The sequence below is a fragment of the Paroedura picta genome, chromosome 12 (genome assembly GCF_049243985.1).
Source record: "Paroedura picta isolate Pp20150507F chromosome 12, Ppicta_v3.0, whole genome shotgun sequence".
Lineage (NCBI taxonomy): Eukaryota > Metazoa > Chordata > Lepidosauria > Squamata > Gekkonidae > Paroedura > Paroedura picta.
This window is the reverse complement of record NC_135380.1, coordinates 31289443-31310782: the sequence shown is the minus strand read 5'-3', so window position 1 is coordinate 31310782 and position 21340 is coordinate 31289443. Positions and strand designations below refer to the sequence as shown.

The 21340-nt window shown below is 44.0% G+C and overlaps 1 protein-coding gene across 1 annotated transcript; it reads right to left on the bottom strand.

Moving 5' to 3' along the window:
- Positions 1–1879: 1879 nt before the first annotated feature.
- WDR31 (WD repeat domain 31) lies at positions 1880–20231 on the bottom strand. The gene is made up of 10 exons (XM_077305331.1): positions 20158–20231; positions 16748–16848; positions 15673–15793; positions 14780–14854; positions 11806–11950; positions 11617–11717; positions 5510–5577; positions 4878–5019; positions 3950–4112; positions 1880–2929 (listed from the first exon to the last, which is right to left on the bottom strand). Exons 2-10 carry the CDS (start codon positions 16792–16794, stop codon positions 2769–2771), a joined length of 1023 nt encoding a protein of 340 aa, XP_077161446.1. The 5' UTR covers positions 16795–16848; positions 20158–20231; the 3' UTR covers positions 1880–2768.
- Between the last annotated feature and the right edge of the window lie 1109 nt (positions 20232–21340).

Below are 21340 nucleotides of genomic sequence, written 5' to 3'. Positions count from 1 at the left end.
ATTTTCCATTCAAATTTCAGTACAGGAAGGAAAAGCAATGGCTCTTGGTAGGTTCAGGGTCAAGGGTTCATTTTTAATATTCAAGAGGAGAAACAGGGGTATTCTGCATTATTTTCTTTAAATGATCTCAAAAGAAATGTCATGTACATTACTTGCAGAATTCTGAAACTATTGTAAGCAGTAGATGTTGCACTTTTCTAACCCTGGAAGTTCTGCTCCATCCACCTGTTGCTTCTGGGGATATTGCCTACTGACTTTCAAGCCTAACTTTGCAATTATGTGGATTAGAATCTTGCTTTTATTAAAAATGACTGCTATTCTCAGGCTGCTCTGTATGCACTTGCACAATGCAGTCAGGATGAGGAGCACATGAGTGCAGTAGAAGACTATGCAACCCTGTTTTAAGCCCCCAACATCTCTAGGTTAAAGGATATTAAGTAAGAGGCCCAGGGACATGCTTGGAGAGCTGCTACCAATCACAGTGAGGTTTATTCAGACAAGGGATCTGTCTCTGAGTCCACCCAACAGAAATGAAGAGGTTTGAAAACTCTAAAAGCTCTGAGAAAGCACCATCATTGTGTACCAATGACTCCCACTCCACTCCACCTGTCCTTCCCAATATCGCTTACAAGGAACTGAACAAAATTTGCCTCTGATCTTCCAAATGGACCCGCCTACTAACTAGAGGTTGCTGCAGTTTCCTGAATACCTACAAGTAATCTGAGCAAGCCCTTGGAACCTGAATCTTACCACTGGGCTGTGTAGCATTTTGGAATGCTGTATATTACCAGGGTGTTTAAAGAGTAGAATGCAAGATACACCCTAGTGCTAAAGAATTAATCTAAGATCAGGCCTTATGATGTGAAAATAAGCATGCTGGTTTGTAAGGGAAGTCTGTGTGTGGTGATGGTTAATAAAAAGAACTTTGATGTGTTGAAAATTACTTGATGGGTATTCCCTATGAAAACACTACAGAAATGTATTTGACTGGTTGATCTGAGGCTGCACCATCTTTTATTTGGTATTCTTAGCGTCTGTAAAACTAGTTTTAAAAACGTTCTGCCAGTTCCTAAGATTTTCTGCTACAAGATTTTTGAGTGTACAGACTCATCTATTCAGCTCTAATGTTAGCCAGGCATACAGTTGTTTCCTGATATTCCCTGTGTTAATCTACTGACAGGTGTGAGGCTAAAATGGGATAACCCTACCTGTTCTTGAAAGACAGAAGTGTAATAGATGGGAGGTATTTGTCTTTAATTTAATTTGTTAGATTTTTCTCCACCTATACCCTGAGGCAGTCTGTCTCACTTTTTTTGTTGTTAAGAAACCCCTGAAATATTCTTCAGGCTTCAAGAAACCCCAGAAGACCAGAATATGGTTGGGAAGTATAGCTGTGCACATGCCCACCTGGGGCCTCTCCCACAATGATTGGCCTTTTGGGGAGGGATGGGCAGAATAAATCTATTTCTAAAATATATTAAAAATTAATTCATTCCCATCCATTCAGGAAATCCTTCCAAGGCTATCGAGAAACCCCAGGGATTCACAAAACCCTGGTTGAAAAAGCTTGCCCTGAGGAGTTCATAACATTCTCCTTTCTCATTTTGTGAGTGGTGGGCCCAGAGAGCTTAATGCAGAATAGGAATCTGAACCTGTGCCTTCCCTGTTTCTAATGATTCATCACAAAGTTCGAGTCAAAGGGCACCTTTAAGAGCAACGAAGTTTAATTCTTGGCATAAGCTTCCATATGCATGCACACTTCTGCAGGTACATTGAAACTGACCTTGCCAACCATTGCAAGTGTATTTCATTGTCTCTTAGGAAATGTGCATGCACAGGAAAGCTTATGCCTGGAATTAAATTATGTTGGTCTTAAAGGTGCTGCTGGATGCCAACTATGTCCTGTTGCTTCAGACTGGCTGCCCATCTGAATCTGTTCATCATCTCTAACCTCAAGAAACAAGTTAAGAACCCAATGAATTGTCAAATGCTTTCATGGCCAGAGACAACTGGTTGTTGTGGGTGAGTATACCATTCTCAGCCTTACCTACCTCACAGGACTATTGTGAGGAGGTGGGGGGGATGAGATTATCTCATTCCTGGTAGAACACCCTGAGTTCCTTGAAAGACTATGATAGAATGACCGACGGATAAATAATGTTGATGGGATAGAAACAGGACAGCAACTCCTACCTGGTCTATGCCAGTCACTTACAATTTAATTTAAAAACCTGTACAGATAGAAGCAATATGAAAAGTAGATGAATCGCAAGGCACTGCTGTGCTTCAGCCCACAGAAAGAGCACTTGGGTCTCTGTTGCCTGTACCCAGCCATTATAAGTCCAGCCGCCTGTACTAGTTGAGCTTCCACATCATGTTAACATGTCAAAGCAAGAGTCTTGGAGAGCCTGTGTGGTGTCGTGGTTAACAGAGGCGGCCTCTAATCTGGAGAACTAAGTTTGATATCCAGCACCTCCACATGAAGCCAGTTGAGTGATCTGAGATTAGTCACCGTTCTCTTAGAGCTCTCTTAGCCCCACTACCTCAACAAGGATGTCTGTTGTGGGGAGAGGAAGGAAATGCAACTGCAAGCTGCTTTGAGATTCCTTTAGGTAATGAAAAGTAGGGTATAAAACCAAATCTTCATTCATTGCTGCTTTTGCTTCATGAGACTGCCACACATCCTAATGAAGATCCATCTTTCCATCTGCTGCCCATTCTTCTGTGATGCCACAGTTTGATTTGCCACATTAGCTTGACTCTTAGGGTCAGAAATTGGCCACTTCCTGCAGCTCCAGAGCTTTCGTGGAGTTGACTCTCAGCAAATGAATCCCGGAGTTTGAGCTGGCGCAAAGCAGGCTGCCTGTCTCACAGGCAGATAGTGAGGTCAGAGGCCCAGCTGTGTCAAGAAAGGTGGTAGTAAGGCAATCTGGGGAGAAAGCAACAGCATGGAGGTCAGTGCATAGAGTCTGCCATTTTCCCCTCTGCATATGGCCAAAGGCCATCACTGGTGGAACTGCAAGGATGTCTTTTGTCTCTGTGATGGGGTGTTACCAGCTGAAAATTGCATCCCGTCCTTGTAGGGTGGGAAGCTGGGGAAGGCATTTAAAAATCAAAAACACCAACGTTAGGAAATTTTTCTGCAGACAGTCTGCACTTCACTTGTAGAACTTGGGTGCAACAGGATTGAGTGAAGATGGCTAGCCAGGAGCAGACAGGGCCATTCAACTTGCAGGGAAATTCCCTGGTGGGCCACCAGTGGCCCAGAGCAAGCAGAGCCAACCTGGTCTAGCAACTCTGCCAGAGTCCCAGGGGCCCCTTGGGACCCTTCATTTATTATAATGGTGGCTGGTTCACTATAGGGATGCCAGTCCCCAAGTGGAACCTGGAATTACAATTGTTCTCCAGGTGACAGGGAGAAAATGGCTGCGTTGGAGGGTGGATTCCATAACATTATACTCCGCTGAGATCCCTCCCTGCCCCAAATCCCACTTCAGAATCCACCCCCAGAGTCTCCAGGTATTTCCCAGGTCAGAGCAGGCAACCCAAATTTATTGTCATTTCTCTCACTGCTGCCAATTTTCAGGAGGAATCCCTGGGTGAATGAATACCCCCTGCTTGCACTGCTGAGCTTGTAACACCACAGGGGTCACATTGCATGGACCACTTCTGGGAAAGAACCAGACAATTTAATTTAAAAGGGATAGATTTATTAAAAAGTTATAGTTAAGAATGTGAAACAGAACCTTCCTGTTTAGTATATATCTGAACCCCAACAGACACACAATGGGAGAGGACTGATGGCTTTGTGCTCTGCTCCTCATCTTCTAAGAGTCACCAGGCTAGCCGACACTGGAAACGAAATGCTGAGCAAGATGGACTCTGACCTGACTCAGGAAGAGAGTTGTTATGCTTGAGTGCCCCCTGGCCAAAGTGAGATTTATTATACCTCCAGTCTCCTGACTCCACATTTTGATCGTTCCATCCTGTGATGAAGTGGCAATGGCAGGAAAGGTGGTGAGGCCTTTTGGGAGGAAAATGCAGGACATTGTGGTTTGGATGTGGCCCCGTAATTCGTACACACTGCTCTTTGTCTGCCGCAGATCCCAGAGCTGGAAGGGAAAGGAACACATGTGCAGGGGGAGAATCTTGTAAGTCCCACCCATTATCCAGATTGATTTATGAGCATGGCATTATATCACTGCTCTACATTACTAGTTTTTTAAAGTATGCCAGTTACAGTTATACTGTCAAGCACATCTGTACATATTTACATAATCTATGCTGTTAATCATATAAAGGTGAAGCTATGGAAGGTAATAATCAGATTCACACTTTTGTCACCTCTTCCCTTTTCCCTTACAAAGCAGATTCATGCACCAACCCCCTGCCTTACCCCCACCCCCTGTAATTGTTCCCATAAAAAGAATTCCCAGTGTGATCAACCCTTCACACATATGAAGAAGTGAAAAGCTCACAAAACTTCACATTGAAACCAACACTGCTAATTATTTAAGATGCCACTGGACTTCTGTTTTATTATTGCATTTCCTGGAATTTCATCAGTTGATGCTGGCATTAAAATCCATTTTGGCTACCTTATATGTACCAAAAGCAGAACAGAACTGTCTACATTAAAAACTGGTTCAACAGTTAGTCCCTCTCCTCCAAGAAAGCTTGGGAATGGCAGTTCTTCAAGGTGAGCCTAAGTATCTTGGACAGAACATTCTTCACTAGGGAGAGGGCCCAGAGAATACAACCTAATAGAAACTAATTCGAGAAAACAGCCTTTGTTAACTCCACTCAGCTCTGCCACCATTCCGTTATCTTGGTCTAGGGTTGTGTTGTGTCAGTGGGAGTGCCAGGCTTTTCCTCACCGTGGCTTCACAGCCTTCCCCACCAAAACCAGAGCTGCAGCTGACACAGTACTGTCCATCTGGGCTAACATCGCAGGATGTCTGGATGTGTTGTTTGGCAGGAAAGGAATGTGCCACCTGCAGTTCCCGGGTGTCCCAGATCCTGGAATGAAGACAAGAATGAACAGATGCTGGAACCCAAGCCCTGGAAACTGTCTTGAAGAGACTTTTGCTCCATTGAGCTCATATTGTTCACTCTGCCTGGCAGAAAGCTCTCTAGGGTCCTAAGCAGAGACGCTGGCTTTCTCAGCACCTGCTGCCAAGGTCTTTTTTTAACCTGGACATGGAGATTCAACATGGATGTCCTGTCTTCAAAGGATATGTTCTTCCACAGATCTAAAATCCCTTCTATGTTAGCCCATGATATCTTGCCACCCAAAACTATCTGTACTACATGACCTAATAGATACTTGTACGTTTTCTCTAACAGGGTAAAGGTATCAGGAAAAGGAAAGGCTAAGAAAGCCCCTTTTCTCCCACCATGCTATTCAGCCCTCCATAGCAGCATTTAGGAAGAGAAAAGCCAGCCCAGAACAAAATGAATGCTGGATTCATGCAAAAATTCATTTGAACTCTTGCTCAATGACACAGACCTGACTGTTTTATCCTCTGATGTCTGGATGACATACGGTTCATCAGGAATCCAGCACAGGTGTGTTACCTGTAAGACAGAAACAATGGCAGCAGAGCAGGGAGGGCAGTAGTGTTTAAGGTCAGCTATTGGATAACACAAGGTCAAACTGCAAGCAAGCAGTGTGTTGCCGCAGCATTTACTGTAATTGTTTCTTGAACAACGTTACTGGCAGATGTCAAAAGCTCTTAAGAAAGTAGGAAGTGCTCCAAGAATAGACCTATAGGAGCATCATCTTTCTACAGTAGCTGGACAGATGCTTTCTCACAAGCAGGGCATGATGGCAACAGCTCTCTTATGTTGCCTACCCTCAGCACCAGGTAGAGAAAGTTATACTGCCTCTGTACATGTAGGTTCCATTTAGCCATGATAGGTTATGGCTACTGATCATCTTATCCTACACAAATCCATCTAGTTAACGCAAGACCTGCCGATAGCATCAGATCGTAGTTTTATCTAAAGCCAGTATCCTATTTCCAACAGTAGCTGACCTGGATAGCCCCGGCTAGCCCAATTTCATCAGATTTCGGATGCTAAGTAGGGTTGGCCCTGGTTGTATTGGACGGGAGGCCACCAAAGAATACCAGGGTTGCTATGCAGAGCCAGGAAATGGCAAACCACCTCTGAACGTCTCTTGCCTTGAAAACCCTATAGGCTTGCTGTAAGTCAGCTGTGACTTGACATCAACAATAACAACAAATTTCCAACAGTGCCTAGTTACAGTTCTCCAAAAAGTCCACGAAAGGACTTGAAACCCTCTCTGATATTGTTTCTGCTGTATACTGCCTCTGAATATGGAGGCTGTGTTCACATATCAAAAAAGTAATGACAGTAATATGTCACTATTTTTGAAAAATATAAAGCAAATATTTGCATTTTTGGCCTGTAGAATTAGGAGACATTTTTTTTCAACATAAGGCTTATTTATTTATCCCATAGCATAGCCAGGAGATCCTTGAACTGTCTGGCAGCCAGGCAAGGGAGGTTTGGACGTGGTTTGCCATTTCCTGCCTCCACATCATGGCCCCCAGTGTTCCTTGGAGGCCTCTGTGATGGAGCCGTAATGGAAGAGAGGGTTTCCCCTTAAGCCTTCATTTGTGTTTGCCTGCAGAACCCATCCAGCCTAGAGTGAACCCTTCAGAGAAAGAGAAGGAATCTGATTGGTTGATGCAGGAGGGAGGCGTTTCAAAAGCTGGAGGGAAGAAGCTAACCTGAGCTGGGTAGTCAGTGAAATCTAGGTTGAATCCAGAGTGTGAGGAGATGTGTTCTCACAGATGTGCTCTTCCTTTCTTGAGGAAAGAACAGGGAAGGACTGGCTAGGAAATGAACCTGGGAGAATATCCCAAACCTAGCCAAGGATAGCAATTCTCTTCTGGGGACACAATGTTTCCTTAGTCCTGTATTCTAAGGGTACCAATGAGGGGTTCAGGGAAACGATAAAGCTTTCTCAATATAAGTATTTGAATAGGCATACATTTGTATCTGAATAGGCAGATACTGGTAAACTTGTAATCTACTCCTGACTTTTTTTATTTATTCCCCTCAAGAGTTTAATCAATTCTATTTACTTTGTTAAACTTTACAATGCCTCTTGTGTGTGACGGTTGTACATTCAAATGAGTAGCCATGTTGGTCTGAAGTAGCACAATAAAATCAGAGTCGAGTAGCAACTTTAAGACCAACAAAGATTTATTCAAAGCGTGAGCTTTTGAGTATGTTTCAGTGGTTGAGAGGGAGAACTCCTTCGCTCAATAGGCTGGTACTGCTTTTCCCTCCAAGAGCAAGGCACAGGTGGGACAAGCACAATAAAGCCCTGAAGGGAGAAGACACAAAAAGCTCGCCAGCAGAAGAAAGAGGAAGGGATGTTTATTTGAAAGGAAGACGTTTATGCCAGCCACAATCCCTCTCTCCCTCACAAAAATTAAGGTGTCTCAGCCACAAGGATTGGTTAAGTGTCCGGCCTTCTACTGGCTGTGACATTTATTGGTGGCAGTGTCATGATCTGAATTAAACCCACAAACTGGATAGTTCCACCACTCATAAGCCTTAAGAAAAGAAATATTTTAAAGAATTTATTAAATTTTACCTCAGAAACTCTACCTCAGACATTCTAGTCAGTCATAGCACCCCCCACACAGAAGAGGAAAGAAGCCCATGGGGATAGTGAGAGGAGTCTCTGTCAGGGGACAGCGATTATGAAACTGAAAACTGAAATGGCTAGAATGGAAGCTGAGGGAGAGAATGAAAAAGTAAAAATTGAAAAGGAATTGCAATTAGCCAGACTAAAAATAGAATGAGAGAAAGACAAAGAAAGGACACAGTACCAGGAGAGAAAGAGTGAGAAACTGAAAGGGAACATGAGAAAGAAATGTACAATTTAAAATGGAAGAACTTAAATTGAGAGCAGAATTACAAAGCTCTCACAGAAATGAAGATAGACCAACAGATGATCAGAAAAGATTCCCTAAAATTCAGGAGGAGATGGATGATGAAACATTCCTCTTTAATTTTGAGAGAACTTGTAGAGATTTTGGGGTTCAAGATGGGGACCAAATGAAATATCTGCATCCACAAATTTGTGGTGGGCTCAGTGAAATCTATATATAGACGAGGGGGGAAGAATCCTAATTACAACCTCTTTAAAGAGAGGGTGAGTGAGATGTGGTTTAACTCCTGAACAAAGCAGAAAGGTTTTTCGGGAGATTAGAAGGAAGCTTGGGGAGACCTGCTTACAACTTGGCTGTAGAACGGACAAAGCCCTCAATAGATGGATTGAGAGAAGTAAAATGACTACTTTTGAGGAGTTGAGAAACCTGGTAGGTTTAAAGCAATTTTACAGGCAGGGTCCCTCTCAGCTGAGATGGTATCTCAGAGACAAAAAAGTTAAAAACAGTGAATGAGGCAGCTACATTATTAGATGAACTTGAAGAAGACCAGCTGGAAGGGTCACTAATTACACTTCCAGTAAAGAAAAGTTAATTCTGGGCTCCTTCAGGAAAAATGGTGCCACTGCAAACCAACCCTGTGAGTTAGCACACATCAGAACCTGAGAGAAAGAAGAGGCTAGTGTATTTTCACTGTCGGGTATAGGGGCACATGAAATACTAATGTTCACTACACCAGAAGGAAAAACCACACACCTCAGTCAAAATGGTTAATCTTAATAACAGCAAGGAAGAAGATCAAAACCCCACACAGAGCCCTGTACCTGGGGAAGCACACCCGGATCAAGTAGAGTTTTAAAGATCTGGAAAGTGCAGGAAGATCTAAATAGGGATTATATGGAAAACCTGGATGTTAATGACAAAGAGGTGGAAGGCTGGAGAGACACAAAGGCAGAGGTTACCCTTATTAAACCACAATTAGTCCTTTAAAAACAATATTTACCAGGCAAGACTTACAAAATAAAAGGGATCAGTGGTCCAGTCTTTGAAGTACAGTTGGCAGTGGTCCCTAATAAATATAAAGGGTATCTAGGAACTTGCATGGTAGGAATATGCAAAGGATTAGACATACCCATGCTACTGGATAATGATTTGGCTGAACGAGTTAAATCTGTTAATGCTATTATGAGGAGTCAATCCAAATTACAGGCCAATGTGAAGATGAGACTTTAAAAGAAGTGTGGGAGAAATCAACCTCCTCCAGTGGAGAAGTCTCAATAGACCAATCATGCAGTTACCAAGTGAAAGACCAGAGACTATACAGAGTCATTATGAAAAGTAAGAATGTGGCAGAATGGGAGAAAAGAGTCATCTCAAGGAAGTACAGGTTGCAAACACTTCATTTAGCCCATGAAACTCCATTGTTAGCACTTCTAAGGATAAATGAAAAAAGGGATTGGCTGCAGACCAGGTTTTATTGGCCAAACATGGGCAAAAATATTATAAATTTTTACAGAGCCTGTCCTGAATGCCAGCTAGTGGGGAGGACACATGATAAGACCAGAGGACCATTATAACGAGACCCCTAGTAACTGAACCTTTTGCACAAGTTGGAGTGGACACTGTTGGTCCAGTCTCAGGGACTACCAGTCATGGCGATAAATATATTTTAACACTGGTAGATTATGCCATGAAATATACAGAAGCTGTGCCTTTGTGAGACATTGAGACCAAGACAGTGGCAGAGGCTTTGATGTCCATCTTTACAAGGCTAGGGTTCCCAAAAGAGATGGTGACAGGTCTTGGAACTAGCTTCATATTGCAGGCGATAGAGGAGTTACTGCAAACTTGTGGGGTAAAGCATCTGACCACCATTGCTTATCACCCTTAAGCAAATGGACAGAATGAAAGATTCAATGGAACTCTGAATCACATGTTAAGAACTTATGCTGTAAAACATCCAAATGACTGGGACAAAAGGCTCCAGAACCTTCTATTTGGCTACAGGGAGATCCCGCAGGAAAGCACTGGCTTCAGTACATTTGAACATTTATTTGGGCACCAAGTGAGAGGGCCACTGGGCATCTTAAAGGAGTTGTGGGCCGAGAGAGAATCCATAGAACCACCAAGATGTCATCATGAACCTGCAAGAGCTTCAGGAAAATCTACAAGAACCACAGGCTACTCCTTCAGAGAATGTACAACGTGCCCAACAGAAACAAAAGATTTGGTACAATGTGAAGGCAAGAGAACGACAATTCAAGCCAGGAGACCAAGTCCTTGTGTTAAGGCTCAGACTAAAGGCCCAGAGAGCCAGCTTGGTGTAGTGGTTAGAAGTGCGGACTTCTCACCTACCCCACAGGATGTCTGTTGTGGGGAGAGGAAGGGGAAGGCGACTGTAAGCTGCTTTGAGACTCCTTCAGGTAGAGAAAAGTGGCATATAAGAACCAACTTTTCTTCATAAGCTGGAAGTTGCCTGGGAAAGGCCTTACACCATCATGAGTCAAGCCTCCGACGTAAACTATGTAATAAATGTAAATCTTGCAGGGGGCAGTGCAAATTATTTCATGTTCATATGTTAAAACCCTATTATGATTGGAGCAATTTGTTTTTTTATTACTAAAGAGGAGACCTCCTGGCAAATAGAAGGGGAAGAAATGGAGATAGTGACAGATTTTATTTTCCTGGGCTCCAAGATCACTGCAGATGGGGACTGCAGCAAAGAAATTAAAAGACGCTTGCTCCTGGGGAGGAAAGCTATGGCAAATCTAGACAGCATCCTAAAAAGCAGAGACATCACCCTGCCAACAAAAGTGCGTTTAGTCAAGGCTATGGTCTTCCCAGTTGCAATGTATGGCTGCGAAAGTTGGACCATAAGGAAGGCCGAGCGTCAAAGAATTGAGGCTTTTGAACTCTGGTGCTGGAGAAGACTCTTGCGAGTCCCTTGGACTGCAAGGCGAACAAACCGGTCAGTCCTAGAGGAGATCAGCCCTGACTGCTCTTTAGAAGGCCAGATCCTGAAGATGAAACTCAAATATTTTGGCCACCTCATGAGAAGGAAGGACTCCCTGGAGAAGAGCCTAATGCTGGGAGCGATCGAGGGCAAAAGAAGAAGGGGACGACAGAGAATGAGGTGGCTGGATGGAGTCACTGAAGCAGTAGGTGCAAACTTAAATGGACTCTGGGGAATGGTAGAGGACAGGAAGGCCTGGAGGATCATTGTCCATGGGGTCGCGATGGGTCGGACACGACTTCGCACCTAACAACAACAACAAAAGAGGAGACCAAAGAAGATCTAGAGTTATTGGATGGGGGGGGGGGAATTAGTAAAAGGAACACTGAGCATGATGTGTGCATAGACCCAACCCTAACCAGGGTGCAAGAGAGACAAATATAAACTGTGCTAACAGACTACCAGTCCATTTTTCCCAATGCTGCACTGAACTGAAACAGGTGATTCAAACCTATAGCACTTCCACCTTCCCGAGTTATGGGCCCAACTGCCATCATCATAGAGCAGGAGGTGAAAGATATGTTAAGCCTACTAGCTTAAGATATATTAAGCCTACTACTAAGCCTACCAGGGTTAGCCTACTAGCTTCCAAGAACTGACAGGATCAGACTTGCTTGGGCTGTCCAAGCCAGGACTCAACATAAAGAATAGAGATATTTCCCCAGCTCTTACCAGGTTTCTTGAAATGGCAGCTCTTTGCAAACAGTTGCCTGTCTCTATATCCCACATGCAGACGGTATTGTCACGGGAACCTGTGCAGAGCTGTTGAAAAGCTGAGCAAGCAAAACAGGTTTGTGAAAAAGCAATGCAAGAAGTTTGCTTTGTGTTAAAATTCCAAGGTGACATCCACATCTGCCTCACCTGGGCTAGCAGCCAAACCAGTGACTACCAGATCATGTCCTGAGAAACAGTGGACCGGCCCAGAAGGGCCATTCAACTCCCAACGCAACACGGTTTTGTCTCGAGAAGCACTGAAGAGCCAATTGGAATGGGGGAGACCAGTGACCTGGGCAAGAGAAAACAATGGTGGATTCAGACAGACCTTCTCTCCCTTGAATAAAACCTTCCATATGGGTTTTCTGAAAACAATGTTTGGACATAAAACCATAACTGTGCCCAGGATGTCAGTGGTTCACATCATGAGTAATGTCTTCCATCAACAGAGGGAAAGACTGCTACCCAAGAGGACCACTAACAGTTTGGAGAAAGCTCAGCCCCAGTAGCAAGGGGCTTGGCTTCTTGCTGGACCATTTTACCATCCCAGTCTGTCCTTGTCCACTGATCCTGAGGCTATGAAAGTCAGCTTAAATGCTTTGTGCATGTAAGAGGTGGCTTCTAATGGGGCAAGCCAGGTTTCATTCCCCGCTCCTTCACATACAGCCAAGCTGGGCTCATCACAGTCCTAGTGCTGTTCTCCCAAAGCAGTGCTGTCAGGGCTCTCTCAGCCTCACCTATCTCTATTGTGGGGAAAGGAAGGGAAGGAGATTGTAAGTCACTTTGAGACTCCTTTAGGCAGAGAAAAATGGGGTATAAAAACCAACTCTTCTTCATTTACGTGCTGCTGTTTCTGTGGTCAGGATTGTCCATACTAGTTTTACATTCTCATTTGGTTTGTAACATTGGCAACAAACTTCTTTGAAAAGCATATACATTGTAGTAAGGAAGTACAAATCAACATTAAAATAAATCCCATCTCTGCTACAGACTTAAGATGTGGTCTTAGAAAAACCACATTGTCTCAGATGTTCATCCCTATCTGTAAGACGGAGATACTTACACTAGCCTACACTACAGGGTAATCATAAGGATTACTGCAGTACTATGTATTGCCCCTTGGACACTTATGTAGATGTCATTATGCAATATAAATTGCCTCTTGAATGCTTATGAAAATGTCATTATGCAAAAGAGGTTATTGTCTCTGAATATTTACTTTTGTTTCTGTACTTGCTGGCAGATAACAGAATCTTGAATAATAAATTAATACTACTTAACTGGGTGGGGCTGCCCCATTTTCAGACAGGACTTCAAAGTCATAAAAAGAAAGATTATTGATTTCTTTATTACCAGCAGAAACTCTCAGAACTGTGTTGCTGAGCTCAAATGTTTGAGTAGTTTAGCATCTAGTAGAGAGAGAGCATAAAAAAATCTTAAAGAATAAAGTTCAGAATAACTTCCTTAATTGTGGTCTTAAGCATTTTGTTGTGTACCATGGTAATTTTCATCCTCACAACAATATTGCATGGTGTGTTGGCCTAAAAATGTATGGCAGGCTAAAGGACACTAAGGAAGCTTCCATGGCAGGGAAGGGATTCAAGGCTTAGTTCTCCAGATCTTAGTCTGAAACTCTAACCACTACAGAACACTGTTACCTCACCTTGATATAGGCCTGGGAACAAAGAAGAATAAGAGTTGGTTTTTGTTTTTCACAACTCGAAGAGCCTCAAAGTAGCTTACAATGGCTTTCCCTTCCTCTCCCTGCAACAGATACATTGTGAGGTAAGTGGGGGAAAGCTCTGACAGAACTGTTATGTGAGAACAGCTCTAACAGCACTGTGACTAGCCCAAGGTCACCCAGCTGGCTGCTTGTGGAAGAGCAGGGAATCAAACCTGGCTCTCCAGGTTGCCGCTCTTAACCACTACACCAAGTTAGATGGCCAGTGGCTACTCCAAGGGTATTGACCGTTTTCTCAAGAACATTCATTTTTCAAAAAATTTCTAACCTATTATTAGGGCAGCTTTCAATTAAACCACACAGCAAGCTGACACATTGAATTAACAAACAGGAAAAGCCTGCCTGTCAAAAAGACAATCATTGATGACCAAGGGCCCTCAACAGAGATCCATCCAAATAATACAGATCTGCACACTCAAAGCACTGTTGTGGTTAATTGGAGCTGGTGTGCTAGTTTACCAACCAATTGAGAGGAAATTCTTTCTCTGCTGAGATGTCAATTGCACCCCCATCGGCTTAGTAAGGGACAGAAAGGAATTAGGTTTGCAGATTGGATTAATAATGCCATTTAGCATTTGTACACACTTTTATGTTCAAAATGTGTCATACACATGATCACGTTGTAATCCTTACAACAGCCTAGTAAGGTAAGCCAGTATTTTTCTCCCCTGTATCACACATTGAGAGGGATTGATAATTACTTGCTTAAAACCATCTTTGTGGAAAATTTTGAACTAGGACCTTTTTGAACTAGACCTTATTCTCCTAACCTAGGGCTTCCCAAATTGAACAGTATACTCCCACCTTGGGGGTGGTGAAAGGATCTAGGGGAGGAATTTGGGGGCAATAGAGGGGTAGCAGTCTGACTCTTCCTGCTGTGGCTGCATTTTCCTGCTGAGAGACATTCCAAGGTGACTTGCCATTGCCTGCCTCTGCGTAGTAGTGACCCTGGACTTCCTTGGTTTCCCATCCAAGTACTAACCAGCAAGACTAACACTGCTTAGGCTCCTGAAGAAAGCAACAGCTTCAGAAGGTGGCCTGGAGAGGAATCATATTCCTGCTGACCTCCTTCCTAGGCTCCACCCCAGATTTCTTAGCCCAGGTTGGCAACTCTTCCCCAAATTTCTCCCTCCCTCACTCTCCTTCCCTTTCTCTCTCTTTCATGAGGACCCAAAATATATTTTTCCAGACTAAAATATGGTCACTGCATAACAACCAAAAAAGAAGTGTAGGCAATATAGTATGTTTTGATTTTGCAGAAGACCCAGTACCAGTAAAGAGGTGAGGGTGGAGGAGGGAATGAAGCCTGGGAGCCAAGGGGGCAGCAGCCCCAAAATATCTGGGTTATCAATTGTCTAATCTATCCAGCTCACAGTTTACCTTTGTGACTTCTCGCTTGTGTCCCAGGAACCGCCTAACCACAGTTCCATATCTCCAGTTGTATACAACAACCACCTGGAAAAAAGAGAGTTTATTTTGATAGGTTCTTATGGGCCACTTCAGGCAGCATTGCTACTTTCCTACTTTTAATATATTTTACTTTGGGCTAATGGCTTGACATGCTGTACACAAGCTGGTTTCAGCAAATTATTCTGGGCAGTATGGCTTGAGGTGGAGGCCATTGACACATCTGTAAAGATTTGTCTAATTTTGTCTCTGCTCTTTGCTGTTGGGCACACCCAGGCTGGGGCAGGGTCAGAAAAGGCCAGTCTCTGGTCTCTGTGTAATCATCAGAAAGACAGGGTTGCTGTAAATAGTTGATCTCGAGAAACCTTCCTGGGTGAAGATTAAGCCAGGTCTTGGACTCTGATAACAATGTACTGTAGACACAACCAAAATATTCTGCAAACTTTCATGTCCACTGATATGTATATTGTGAAGTCTGCTTTCCTGAGCTGAAGAGAAAATAAAAGGCTAGCCTCTTGAGAAGGCTCAAGCAAAGCTTCTTCAGAGCAAGCTAGCACAGAAAGAGAAGCAAGACTTGTGTCTGTCGTTACTTCACACATCTAGCTCTGTATTAACTCCTCTGACTGTCTGTGGCTTTCATAAGGGCACAGAAAGGACTTCCTCAAACATAAGATGCCAGGAATTGAACCTGGGACTTTGTACATGCAGAGTTTGTACTCAGCCCCCAAACCACAATCCTTCTGAAAGCCGAAGCCACAGTTCCCATGCCACATATGTGATCTTGTGAAGCCACCAGACAGTAAGACGGATGGTCTGTTGGGACCAAGATTCCAGTTGTTGCCAGCCAAGAGCAACACCCAACCAACCTTGTCTTTTCCTCCTGACAGGCACAGGTCTGGTGGAAGGGAAGCCACAGAAGCAACAGCATCGCTGTGAGCAGGGCTGTACTGCAGAATAGTCTTGGCAGGCAGGTTCTCTTCCTCAGTCCTGTCAAGTGTGTGTGTGGGGAAAGATAAATGGGGATTCAGTACCAGACCATGATATCCTCATTCAACACTCACTCAGTCACCTTTTATTTATTAGAATTAGAAGAAAGTTGGGTTTTATTCTCTGCTTTTCACCACTCAAAGGAGTCTCAAAGTGACTTACAATCGCCTTCCCTTCCTCTTCCCACAACAGACACCTGTGAGGTACGTGGGGCTGAGAGAGCTCTGACAGAACTGCTCTGTGAGAACAGTTCCAACAGGACTGTGATTAGCCCAAGGTCACCCAGTTGGCTGCATGTGGAGGAGTGAGGAATCTAACCCAGCTTGCCAGATTAGAAGCCGCAATTCTTAACCTCTACACCAATTTTTATACCACCATTCCCAGGGACTCAGGGCAGTTTACAATACAGGGAATGTAATGAGTAACATAACAGATACGATATAATCAGATTCATTAAATCAATCCAGTATGGGAGAGATTTCCACAGATCCATTCCCCATGTGGTAGTGCTTTCCTCTGATGCAGGGAGATTTTCTCTGTTGCCTGTTGCAAGAGACTCAGAGAGACTCAAGGAGCATCTTGCATCAATGCTGGGCTTCATGCTGCAGGGGAAAGGGCCAGGGATGCCAGTGCCCAGGTGGGATCTGGGATCCCATGGAATTATACCTCATCTCCAGACTAAAGAGATCAGTTTCCCCTGGAGAAAACTGCTGCTTTAGAGGGTGGATCCCATAACATTATACTCCACTGAGGTCCCCCCTTGCCCCAAATCCCACCCACTCCCAGCTCTACCTTCTAAGTCTTCAGGTATTTCCCAAACCAGAGCTAGCAACCCTAGTGCCACTGGTAGAACAGAGCCTGAGGATCAAAGCTATTGCCACCCCTCCCTTCCAGATTACAACACCACAGAATTCATTCCATATGACGATGACCAGCTAAGCCATTTTCCCTTACCTGTATTTAGAGGACCTGTTGCGAATTTTGCTCTGCAGTTTACCCATGATGTCCTTTGAGTGAACAGAAAGTCAAGCCCTTAGCCTGTTAAGAATCCCTGGCTGGAAGACAAGGAAGGGGATTAAAAAGGGACTTAGCTTGCTCACATCACAAGCTAATGATCCTGAGCCGATTTTGCTAGTTAATTCTCTTGTATTCTCTGTCCATCCTTATCCCTTGTGTTGGCAGAGTTTAAATTTGCAAAGAGGACTGAAGTGCCAGGCTGCTTAAAAGAATCAAAGAGTTGTGTTATGAAGAGAAACAACTTTGTATAGGAGGCAAGAGAGCCCAATTGTCTAACTGGCTCTGAACTGACATTCTGTCGGTTCATTCTGTTTTGTTCAGGAAGCAAGCAGGGAGGAAGTATGCTCAAGGAAGTCTCCAATTGAGCACCAATCAGGACAAAGAGAAAAGTATTTGAAAAGTATCAGCAAGTTCCCAACCTAAATATGCTAACTACACATCTCCAATGGCCCCTGCAAGACATTACCCATATTGTGTTTAATCATGCACACTGCAGACCGTGCCTATCCCAAGACCTTGTTCCTTCCTTCCTTCTGAACCATATGACTGATAGATCCATCACTACTTTATTATTTCAGTGTATTTTAGTTTCAGCATTTTATGAATGACAAGAGGACTCGGAGAGGTGTACAACTAAACATTCCACCCCTTGCATTTCTAAGTTTGTTGTATTTCCTACTCATAAAGTGACAAGAAACGTAGTAAAATGCACTGTATGAGTGATCTGGCCCTAGACAGACATTTTGTAGTGTTTAGTCCTACATGAAGCTTGCATAAGAAAAAAAAGGGAAGGAGCAAGGAGGAATATCAGATGATGTATCATTTTGGAATGTTTCCACTTTTTGTCATTGTGACTAAGGAAATGTCTAATCATTGTGCACATTGTAGGTGGGTGAAGGAAAGATGGAAGATCTTTGATAAATGTTTTTCTTGTCTACAATAGTTTGGGGTTTGTCAAAAGGGTTTTATAAAACTGGTGTTGAGGCAGAAAATATGAGGAAGTTTGAATTGAGCTACTATGGAGACTCTAGGACCAGAGTCCTCTAGGCACTGAAATGCAGTGATGATTCAATCTTCTTGCCCAGCCATCAGTCAACACAAAAACTCTATACAAGTGCATTTATAATTGCTTGTCTGTTCTTCAGATATGCAGAAGTGCAATTATAGCTGCCCTTCTTTTTCACACATATGCATAGCGATGGTAGAAGGGTTGAAGATACCTTGAAGTGGCATGTGCATATTTAGTCTGCATTTGGTCCTCCTACAAAGAGCTCTTCCCACACGGAGTATCCAAAACATTCCAAGTTATGTTATCTGAAACTGACATTTAATTGCTTTATGAACTTACATTTATGTCAGTATCTTGCTTTTACAGTAATATGGAGTTAGGATATTTATTTTCTCAATTTTCTTTCCTGCTATTCCATAAAGCAGGGGTAGTCAAACTGCGGCCCTCCAGATGTCCATGGACTATAATTCCCAGGAGCCCCCTGCCAGCATTCGCTGGCAGGGGGCTCCTGGGAATTGTAGTCCATGGACATCTGGAGGGCCGCAGTTTGACTACCCCTGCCATAAAGCATTAAATGGCCAGGATCCAAAAAGCAACACTACAGTATGATCCTATGTCTACAGTATTCAATGGGTTATCTTCCCAGGCAGGCATTGGATCACACTGTTAGGAATTTGTGCACCACCCAGTACCCCAATGCATTTTCAAACTTTTTATTTTTGAACACTGATTCTACATTCCATCCCAGAAACAGGTCTGGAAAACTCCCATTTTCAAAATGGGGAAGGACTGGAAAGGGATGGTCTTTTGGGGAATAATCAGAGTAAAGTTTTCCTCCTGTGAGAGCCACTGTGGTGCAGTGGTTAAGAGTGGCAGCCCTTAATCTGGAGAACCAGGTTTGATTTCTCACTCCTCCACATACAGCCAGCGGGGGAGGGGGGGACACCTTTGTCCAGTTGCAGTTCTTTCAGGGCTTTTTAAGCCTCACCTGCCTCACAGGGTGTCTGTTGGGGGGAGAGGAAGGTTAGGTGCTTGTAAGCAGCTTAGAGGCTCCTTTGGATAGTAAAAAGGTAAAGGTAAAGGTATCCCCTGTGCAAGTACCGGGTCATGTCTGACCCTTGGGGTGACGCCCTCTAGCGTTTTCATGGCAGACTCAATACGGGGTGGTTTGCCAGTGCCTTCCCCAGTCATTACCGTTTACCCCCCAGCAGCAAGCTGGGTACTCATTTTACCGACCTCGGAAGGATGGAAGGCTGAGTCAACCTTAAGCCGGCTGCTGGGATTGAACTCCCAGCCTCATGGGCAAAGCTTTCAGATGGCTGCCTTACCACTCTGCGCCACAAGAGGCTCTTCCTAGGATAGTAAAAAACGGGGTAACAAAAACAGCTTTTTTTCTTCTCCTTCTCCTTCTTTTGTTTTTGCTGTTTAATCACAGCTGACCTATGGCAGCCCACAGGGCTGTCAAGGCATGAGACATTCAGAGGTCGTTTGCCATCACCTGGACTTCCTTGGTACTTCCCATCCACATCAGGGAGGCTTACCATATATAAATTTAATTGAACCTAAGTGAATTTACTGAGGTAACGTGGCTAAGAATGGCCTTTCATTGCAGTTCTTTGAATCTTAGCGCCTTCCCCTTGTTCTGATTTTAATTTCCATTACCTCAAAGAGCAAAAAAAAAAAATTGTGTCCGTTTTGCAGATGTACTTTTTAAGGACATAAGGAGAATCTTATTGGCTCAGAACATGCGTCCATCTAATCCCCCTCTGCAGCCCCTAAAAGAAGTCCAAAGCAGGGCACAAAGCCAGCAGCCCTTCCTGTTTGCCCCACCAAACATACTGCCTTTTTTGCTCTCTTGGCTGACAGGTATTGATGGATCCATCCCACATAAATCGATCTAGTCCTCTTTCAAAACCATTCTAGGCTGATGGTGTTTGATGCATCTTCTTCCATGTATGCTCAACAGGCCATCAATCAATGCCTCTCCTTTCACCTAGATCTAGTATTATTAGAGGAGAAGCAAAATCTCAGGCTGCTCTCTTTAAACCGATAAAGTCCCCACTGCTTCAGCTTTTCTTAATGGGGAGGGAGTTCCCTACCCAATCATGTAGGTTGCCTCTTTTCTATGTTTGGAAAAGGAGGGGTGAATCATTCTCCCAGTTAGAGGAAACCACTGTGTGAAGATCTGCCAACCTGGGCAAGACAGTGGGCATAAAAGAACCCTTCTGGCACCTGTTTTGCAGGGGTCTACAATGATGGACCCTCTTGTTGTGATTTCCCCCAGGGCTGACCAGATGAAGAGGGCCTGTTTTCCCTCCCTGCCTCCACCTGTCCTTACCTGCCTGCCTCCAATTTAATCTCTCCAGTGTTCTGCATCCTCTCAGCTTCGCTCCGCCACTCCGTCCCTGGCAACAGGTGTCAAGGGGCGGAGACTCTTCTGCCAGGGAGGGACTGTCGAACTGAGCTCACGACTTGTTTTCCCCTCTCAAACCAAGAGGTGCCAGGGCTCAAATCCAACGCTCCTTGGTTGCACGACATTGTTTGCAGCCCGAGACCCACCCATCTCTGCAGCTAGGACTGATTGTGCATGGCACTTTGTAGAGGGGAGGCTGTGCATAGCTTCAAAAGTATCAGGGACAAGGGCTCAAGCCCAGAAGACTTTTCATAAAGACCACCCAAGAGCCCTGCTGCGTCACGCCAAAGAGATATAGAGTACAACATCCTGTTTGGAATTGCAGCTGATTCATAGAGTCTACAAAGAGGATCTGAAGGCTGTAGCCCCTTCCCTGCTGTTGCCCCCAGCAGAGGTATACTCTGAACATGAAGGTTTCAGTAGTCACCATGACTAATGTTGCAGCAAAACAAAAAAGGAATCTTTTGGCACCTATAAAAACGGCTGATTTATAAGGGCATCAACTTTAGTGGTCTAGACCTTTATTGGTGCATGGACTGTATCTTAGATACAGAGAAAGAAGACAAAAATATTTGGAAAGAAGCCTTACATGGAAATCAAACGGCTAGGAACATATTGGTGCAGACCTTAAATATACAAGAAGAGTGGTCATTCACCACTGACAACTGGTTTCCTTAGTGTTGTCAACACCAGTAGTGACACTATACCTGTTGGTAGCCTTATCCTCCTCCTTTAATTGGTTTAGTAGCCCCTTAACAAATGATCTATGCTCACAGCCATCATTATACCTTGTGGCGGTGAATTCCATGGATTAGTTTAGTGCTATGAGAAGAAGAGGTTCCTCTTGTCAGTCCTGAATCTACTGCCCATCAATTTAAGACAGACTGGGATTTTAGTTCTTTGGGAGAAGGAGAAAAAGTTATTTCTATCCACTTTCTTCATACTATATAGTGCCTCCCTGAAATGACTTTTCAACTACAATGAGGACATGCTCAGAGGCACCCTTGCAGATTTTCCTGGGAGGACCTTCAGAGTTCCAGAGAAACAAGAGGGCTCAGACTATGCCTTCTGAGTTGAAGTGTCATCACCCAGTTTCATAGTCATCCTA